The sequence below is a fragment of the Protobothrops mucrosquamatus genome, unplaced genomic scaffold (genome assembly GCF_001527695.2).
Source record: "Protobothrops mucrosquamatus isolate PMUCROS unplaced genomic scaffold, P.Mucros_1.0 scaffold1688, whole genome shotgun sequence".
NCBI classification, from domain to species: domain Eukaryota; kingdom Metazoa; phylum Chordata; class Lepidosauria; order Squamata; family Viperidae; genus Protobothrops; species Protobothrops mucrosquamatus.
In genome coordinates, this window is record NW_015387841.1 from 117,463 (window position 1) to 126,609 (window position 9,147).

Below are 9,147 nucleotides of genomic sequence, written 5' to 3' on the forward strand. Positions count from 1 at the left end.
ATGACTAGTAAAGCATTCTTGGAAACTTAAAACTTGCACTTGTTTGTAAAGCTTCAACTAATAGAGATATTAAAAGCAACAACACTGCATTTTTACTCTGCTTTTTACATGAAAGCATCTCTGATCCACACAAATACAAAAGTAATACAAATAAAAAGTAAGTTTATAGAATACAGTAAATTTAACTTTACTTTAAAAAGGATAAAGGAGAAACAGAAACAAAGATAATCCATCGCAGGTTTTCAACAAGCAAAGGTTTTCCTTTTTCCTTTATTTAAGTTTTCTCCTAACTCCCTTTTTCAGGGGCAGGTACTTCTGTAGATCTCAGCCCGCCAATTCCCCCAAGTTTTAATTTTAGCTCCGCTACTCCTGACAATCCCCGGCAGGGTTCGCTCTTAGGCGGGAGATGGCATATAAGGAACTGGCCGAAAAACCAATAAAGGTCCTGCTTGGAAAACATCAATCCGTGCTAGAATGAGAGGCGATACGTCGAAATCTCTTAAGCATATCAGAGCTCTTATATAAGAGCCTATACGCTATTAGCGCTTCTGCCTATTCGTGGCAGTCTACGCAAACTGCAATAGACAACCGGAAGTCGCTGTTAAGGAGTACAAGACAGGAGAACTTAGTGCCGTCGATTACAGATCAATCTCTTCCGGGTTATCGTGTTTTTCAAGCTACGTTTCCGGCTGGGCGGCAGGTTTCGGGGTAGCGTCGTGTTCTGCCGCGGTTGCAACCATGGTGAGTGGGTGGGAGGCGAGGGTCACGTTGGATTGCGGGATCCAGAATAGCTTCTTTTGTGCTTTGTCTTCATGACTCTTTTGATCTTCTGCTAGTTTTTATATGGCCGGGGTTAGGCATGCACATGTGAAGGAACACTCTTCTGGAAGTGCATGGGAGAGAGTCGAACAGAAGTTATCGTCCTTCGCTGTCTTACACAATTATACTATTGTATAATGGGATTAGATTTGGAGAAAATTCAAGTGTATACGAATGAATCCGTAGGGCCTGAAGGAAAAGACAAGACTTGCAATTGAAGATTGCTTGCAAAAAATCTGTAGTTTTGTGCAGAATTAGCAGCTCAATATAATATTTGACCTGCCAACATATAAGAGCGCAGCAAGATAAATACATATTTTTTAAAACACTAGTTTTGTTATGAGTGGATAGTTCCTAGTGTCCAGCACTGTTTAATAATAGCCCTTGAATTCTTTAAAAAATTGTGTATAACTGGATTTTTCATAGCAATTTTACTTCACTATTCTGTGGATCACACACACTCATTAATGCTATTTTCCTTTTGGAACCAGGCTATTACTCTTTTAAAATTGCAGAAATAAAACTCATTTTGAATCCTGTAATTTATTAACTATCAACTATGTTATTTCTAGATTTAAAAAACAAACAAACCAGTTCTGTCATGACTATCACAAGCACAATTATTTGCTTGTTTTGGATGTTTTTCATATTCCTAGTTGATGATTTCTAGTTCTGTGCACTATTATGTTCTGTTGGATACCTGATCATGTTGTGATTGACTGCTAGAATGGCATCAATCCAGTTGTCCCATTACACCAGGGGTGTCAAACTCGCAACATCACGTGACATGTGATATATCGCGACTTTTTTTCCATTGCCAGGAATTGGGTGGGCGCAGTTTTGCCATGACACATCCGGCCCATGGGCCGGCAGTTTGACACCCCTGCATTAGACCAATAGGGAGTGTCTTTAGTTATTTAGTTATTTAGTTATTTTTTTTATTCATTTATTTATATCCTACCCTTATTTTCAAAAATAACTCAAGGTGGTGAACATATCCTGCACACCTTCCTCCTATTTTTTCTCACAACAACAACCCTGTGAGTTGAATTGAACTGAGAGAGTGGCTGGCCTATGGTCACCCAGCTGGCTTTCATGGCTAAATCAGGACTTGAACTCATGGCCATTGTTTTCTAGCTGGTGCCTTAGCCACTACTAGACCAAACTCCTTAGTTTCACATCAGATGCGACACTATGAATGGCTGGAACATCAACTCACAACTCAATAATTAGTAATGATCAAATCTATTTCTGAAGAGCCACATATGTGAAATTATAATTGCAACTCTTATCACTGGAAGCATTGGATGTTCATACTGTATTGATCTAACAGGATTTTTTATTTCTTCTTGTAAAATTTCTCCAAACTTCATTTTATTAGTATTTATTTAAAACAAATAACAACTATCTCCCTTCTTTAAGGCTCGAAATGCAGAAAAGGCCATGTAAGTAAATTTGAATTTTGTTTTTTTTTAATTCTGAGAAATTGTCAGCTTGTTTTTTAACAGTTGAACTAATTGCTATATTTATTCTACACATAAAAGCATTTTAATGATTGAGGGAAATAATCACTATATATCTTAAATAAAATCCCACTTCCCTCCAAATACTAGTGGAGAAAACAGGATATCATTCACATGTACTGTAGTTTCAGTGTCCTTTGATTAAGAAAATATGACTGGTTTGTAGGCCAATGTAGACCAACATGTCTTTGTGGGGAGTTGCTTTTAATCTCCATTTCCAAAGAGAAAAATAAACTTACAGAATACAAAATACAGTTTAAAAGGTGTATTGAAAACTTAAATGTGTTGGATAATCTAGCACAGAACATGTGAAAGGATTAGCCCAGTAAGATCCTGGCATTATTTCATTTTTTTATATTTATAAGCAGGGCTTTTTTTCTCGGAGAAAAGGTGGCGGAACTCAAACCTGGCCACGCCCTCATCAAACCCTAGGACCGCCCCTTTAGAGAACAGGAATGCAAGTAAAATTTGGGAGGGGCTATTTCCGGTGTGGGAGGGGCTATTTCCGGTGCGGCCGGCCCGGAAAAAGGTGCCGGAACGCGGTTCCGCCGCGTTCCGGCTGAAAAAAAGCCCTGTTTATAAGGCTTAATCACATTGTGAATTTTGTTTTTCTTTCCTCATATAATGGGAGGATTTGATATTCGTCTGTTATTTAGAATTTTATATTTAAAATATTTTTTAAAGAACAAGGACATTTTTTTAAAAAACTTAAAACAATGAGGTTCTACTTTAAAAGGTTCCGACTATAATCTTAAGTCATTTTTCTATGTTTAGTAACTAAAGTCTGTACAACTTTTCAGATAATGAATGCAAACTGCTTTACAGAAATATGTTGATCTCTTTATTTACCCAGTACCAATCATCTAAATTGATGTTTGTAAATCATTTTTAAACAACAGATGTTGAACTAAGCTTTCTTCCTTTTAGGACTGCTTTGGCAAGGTTTCGCCAAGCTCAGCTAGAAGAAGGAAAAGTTAAGGTAACAACATAGTTAAACATATATAAACAACTATACATTTAAATACAGAGACTACTGTCCACTGAGAAGGCAAACATACAAATGGGCTCTTGAAAATAACATTAGCAATTCAATCTAGAAATGCAGATGTTAATCTTGGCTGATTGATATGAAATTATTTTATCTCAATTTCACCCCCAAAAGCTGGGACTAGCAAGATATTTTTCTGTGTAAATAGCCATTCAATGTTTTCACAATATATATCACAAAGTTCCTGATTAAATTGTGGTAATGATCACTATGGTTACTGTGCTACTGTTTGGGCAATGCAAACCATTTGAAGGAGCATAAAGCACTCCTCCCAACTTGCTCAGATTATCAAGATGGCCATATCTCTTTAAAAGGCTCAGAGTGTTGCTTTTTCCATCAGGATTATTTGTGAAATAATGTGGCTTGTGCTGATATTAGTTTTGAAACTGGTTATTTAGAGACTTCTTGCTTTGTTTGTATGCATGTGAAAAACATTTCTACATGCCCTGGCTTAATAATGTGATGCCTGAACATCAAACTGAGTTCTAAAGTTAGCTGCTATGTAATGTTCTAATATATACATTTATCTTCTCTTCCCAGCTTTGTAGATGTTATATATATTTTGCATGAGCGATTTAAATGAAAGCACTATTGCAGTCATTGATTGAAATTCAATATAATAAATAAAAAAGGAACAAAATAAAATATTTAGCAATTTTCATATCTAAGCAAGATTGCTTCTGCAGATAGTCATTCTGTTCATGCTAGTGATCTTCTCGTGGCATATTCGTTTTGCTAAATACAGAGCAAAATTTTATCACGAAATAGGCAACTTTAGGATTTAGGACATACGCAAAATTGGTTCTAAAAAGTTCTTCAGAACAAAGAGGATATGCAAGATTGCTTGTGTTTTAACTGTTTTTATTTTATCTGTACATCTGTGAGTGTTTAAAACTTCTTGTATGAACTACTAGAATATGAATTGACTGCAGCTGAATCGAAATGAAAATAAATAAATAAGATCCCACATAACTCCTGGGACAGATCTGAAATAAGTAATATAAATCTCCATTAACCGTAACCTAAGATTTGAACAATTTGGTTTTTTAAAACAAAATGTTCAAGTAAAAATTGAGAATGATGCACAGGAAGTTTCTAATAATGTATACTAGTCTCTTGTAGAGCAGTCTTTGTTTTAGTACTGTAAGCCAAAGTCATGTGCTTTATAGAAATCAAGCTTCTCTGAAACACTCAACATTCTGATAAATTTATTTTTAGAAACCAATTAGAGATAGTCAGATGTTTTCACTTTCAACTCCATAATTTTCTTAGCAGAAAATCAGCTATTTGACATTTTGAACTATGCATAAAAATTAAAATTGAGAATCACATGGCTGTCCATTGATACAGTATTCTATCATCTTGGGTTGAACTCAGTGTCATACCCATATCATTAGATAGCCATGTGATCCTTAATTTTAACATTTATGCAACAAAGTTTTCTTTCAATTGGTTGTTAAATTAATATAGCTATTATGTTTCTATCCGACCTGTCATGGATGTAAGAAAGCATATACATTAGCTATGTAAGCAAACAAAAATAAGTTGTTGGAAAGTACGTAGCTTAATGCTAGGATAATGGTAATGCATTTGCTTGTTTCAATAGGAGCGAAGACCTTTCCTTGCATCAGAATGCAATGAATTGCCCAAAGCTGAGAAATGGAGACGACAGGTATTTTTCTTTTGAGATCATGTATCAAATTTAAATCTGTAAGATTAAGTTTGTTTGTATATTTTTACTGGTAGTCCTTGAGTTATGACGAATTGTTCAGAGACCATTCAAAGTTACGCCGGTGCTGAATGAAGACACTTACAACTGGTCCTCAAAAGTTCTGGCTGTTGTAGCGCCCCTGTGGTTACACGAACAAAATTCAAGCACTTGTCAACGAGCTTGCACTTGTGATTGGTTGCAGCATCCCATGCTTATGTGATCACCATTTGTGACTTTCTCTGTCGGTTTCCCACAAGCAAAGTCAATGGGGAAGCTGGCAGGGAAGCTTGCAAGTCACTCAGATAAGTCTTCCCTACCCCCAGCCTTGAGTCACATCACCACACCTTCCTTTCTGCCTCTTTGCTTGCATTTACCCTGTGCCCTCTTTCCCCAGTCTTCCTTGCTCGCAGGTTCCTATGAACGCATCTCGCATCCTCTTTCTCCAGCCTTTCTGCACTCACACGGACCCCACACACTCTTTCTTTGGTTTTCCTGTGCCATCTTGCCTCAGACCAGTGGTTCTCAACCTTTTTAATGCCGTGACCCCCAACCGATCGTAAGTTGAGGACTAAACCGGTTGTAAGTTGAGGACTAAACCGGTCGTAAGTCGAGGACTACCCAACCGGTCGTAAGTCGAGGACTTTCCCTGCCCGGGAGCGCCGCGCATGCGTGGTTCCGCCCCCTGCACCAGCCGAGGCGTAGCTGGCAAGCGGCAGAGATGGAGCAGGGCGACCACCAGCTGGCCCAGCTCAAGGGAGGTAAGGCACCCGCCGGAAAAGGGGAAAAAATGGCGGACAGCCTTGCTTGACGACCCCCGTGAAATGGTCGATCGACCCCAAATGGGGTCGCGACCCATAGGTTGAGAACCGCTGCCTCAGACTCTTTAAGCTTGCATGTACCCTGCATCTCTTTCCTCCCTGCTCTCGCATGCAACCTGCGCTTCCTTTTCCCAGCCTCCTTGCCCTCACATGCACATATGTCCCCTGTGCTCTTTTTCTCCAGCCTTCCTGAGTTTACACTGCACTGTAGTACTCCCTTGTGTTCAGCCTGTGCTGAGCCTCCTAAGGCCTTCCCCATCTCCCTGTGGCACCCTTGACTTCTTTACTTGAAACTCCTTCCACTTCTCACTGAACGGCCCACTTGCCTGAGTTAGGACAACAACCAGAACTGCCTAGATTGCTGTCACTAAGCAATGTGGTCACGTGGTGTCATGCTTTAGGACCACATTGCTTTATGACAGCAATTATGGTTCCAGTTACGGTTGTAGCTCAAGGACTACCTCTACTTCCTTTTCTTTAGAGGCTTAAAGAAATATTGTTATGTCACCTACTTTGAGGTACAAAACCGCCATATTGCAGTGCACTATTGGGAAGTGAAAAAAATGTAAGTAAGTATTTAAAATATCATTAGATCCAAGGGTGTCTGCTCTGTGTACACAAATTTGTTAAGAGAACAGATACTTCAGACATGACATAAACACAAGTGATATAAGAAAGCCATATTATTTTATACATAGGGAAGATGAACAGATAGATGAATTAAATAACTTAATTTATGGGAGAGAGGTCTTGTGGTCAAAGTACAGTAAAATAACAAATATATTAGTTATAGTAACAACAAAAAATATTCAAGTCTGACAGATGGCATAAGATGTATGGGCAACTGCCTGATGAATTAGGTAAAATACAGATATTTTGTTTAATAAAGAAAACCAGAATAATAATTAAAAGACAGTGGCTTTGATCCAGAATTGTTTTGTATTCAAAATAAATAAAATAGGTGGATTCTATTAACATGAACTGTGTTGCATTGGACATATATTCAGTATTAACATATAAATGTCACCTAGCTGTTCAGGTACACTAAAAGCACAAATGGCTAAAACTAAGATTTAATGTGACATTAAAGGTATTGTTTATATTTATTCTTTCAGCCAATTCTTTTTCAATATTCAAATGGAGCAATAAAATTAAAATATAAACATTTAACTTTTGTAGGTATTGTTAGCGCTTTAAACTAAGCAGTGTAAATGGGTTGAGGAAATATTTTTAATTAATGTTTAATATTTAAAATCATCCCATTTGGGTGTTCTACATGTGGTCACTAAAATAATTGGCCTCCCTTCTGTCAGTCAAACATTACAGACTTTAACAAAGTAGAATAATGGTACAGATGTTAACCAGGACAGGAGGAAAGCTATGTATATGATATTTGATTATATTGCATCTGATGAAATGAGCAGCAGCTCGCAAATAAAATTTTAATAAAATTTGCTAATTGGAAAAGATGTTACCAAGCTCAGATATTAACCAAGAATTTTACAGTTCTAAACATGAGATGTCACAGTGTAAAACAGTACTTTGCTACTCTTTCGAAGAAAAGAACTAACCATAGCTTATTGTCTCTTTTCAAAAGATTATTGGTGAAATTTCCAAGAAAGTGGCCCAAATTCAAAATGGTAAGTTCCTAATGATGGGAGTAATCTTAGTATCCTTCTGCAACTGTAGAATCTAATTTTCAGTAATATTTAAATCTGCACCTTTTCCTAGTTGTTAATTAAGAAGTATGGTACCAAATTTATGAGGGCAAATTGATGCCGGTATTCAAAAACATCTGTAAAATGCGCTCTTTTACCCTTTTCTCCCTCTACCCTCCTTGGCCTGATACTGTTCAGCAAACCTATATAAGTATTTAAATTGTAATTCATCTGAGAGGATTTGCCTTTTTTATTTAAAACATACTAAAATTTTTAATAATTTGAGGGCCATTATAATTATCCAGAAGCAAAGAGAAGTTATTGAAAAGAGTAAAGCAATATGACAGCTCTTTTATAATTCCCACAGATTTTCAGGATAGAAAACGGTATTGTTTCAGTTTGAAAAGACCACAGGATAAACTGTATTTTCTTCTTTAAAAATAGCTGGTTTAGGTGAATTCAGAATTCGTGATTTGAATGATGAAATTAACAAACTCCTAAGAGAGAAGGGACACTGGGAGGTCCGTATAAAGGAGCTGGGAGGACCTGATTATGCTGTGAGTATGCAGTAATCCCTGTGAGAAGGTGCAAAAAGTATAAATGTATTATTCCAAAGTTGCTAATAAAATATTGGTTAAAAGAACCACTCAGACAAATTGCAAGTTCAAATATTTTAGTCTCTCTGTTGAAATAATTTCTTTGACTACTTCCCTGCACAATTTGGGCAGATCCTGGTCACATCAGTTGGTTATAATTATCTGAAGTCATGTGAAATTTTGTCTACAGAGATAGATAAGGAATTTTTTTTTAAATTTACGGCTCATCTCCCTTTTAAATAAAACATTTTATAGAGAATTGGCCCTAAAATGCTTGACCATGAAGGAAAAGAAGTTCCAGGAAACAGAGGTTATAAATACTTTGGAGCAGCTAAAGACCTACCTGGCGTTCGAGAGCTTTTTGAAAAAGAACGTAAGTATCTGCATGTTGATTGGACTATTACTGTAATGCTAATTATAAAAAATTATAAAAATAAATGTTTGTGTGCTTAAAGTTCTTTTAAGAACTTTACTTCATTTATTTTCCTGTTTTTTGATCTTGTGAAGCCAGAGTTGTTTTAGAAATGAATGAAATTTAATCAATTAATCAGTCAGTCTTGTCTTTGCATTCCTTGGCCCACCATATAATGTTAAGCATGATTACAATAGTTTATCTGCTTCGGTACAGAGAATCAATATGGGCAGACCCTATATTAAGAAAGTCAGATTTACAGACAACCCATACTTAACAACGGGCTGCCTATTACTAAAAATGTTCTTACTCAAGCTGATGAACCACTGAAGCTACACAGTTTTCTTATTTGTTTGTTTGGGTTTTTTTTGCATTTCTGAATCGCCCATCTCCCTCATAGAGGAACTATACAATAAAACGTCAAAATATAAAAAATAGTATATAAAAATGATTAAGCTAGAATTAAAATTTTAGAAGGAGGCAAGAATAATTAAGACCTTTTAAAAGTTAATTAAAAAGGTGAAGGAAGGATTCTCGGGGGCCCAAACAGCCCCATGGCTAT

The 9,147-nt window shown here is 36.7% G+C and overlaps 1 protein-coding gene across 1 annotated transcript; it reads left to right on the forward strand.

Annotated features, from left to right (window-relative positions):
- Window positions 1–671: 671 nt before the first annotated feature.
- On the forward strand, window positions 672–8,546 carry LOC107293666 (pre-mRNA-splicing factor ISY1 homolog; the record flags this gene model as incomplete). Its single annotated transcript, XM_015822828.1, has 7 exons — window positions 672–741; window positions 2,242–2,264; window positions 3,270–3,321; window positions 4,997–5,062; window positions 7,517–7,559; window positions 8,022–8,134; window positions 8,429–8,546. Coding segments are annotated over exons 1-7 (418 nt in total), but the record flags the coding sequence as incomplete, so codon positions are not given.
- Window positions 8,547–9,147: the final 601 nt, after the last annotated feature.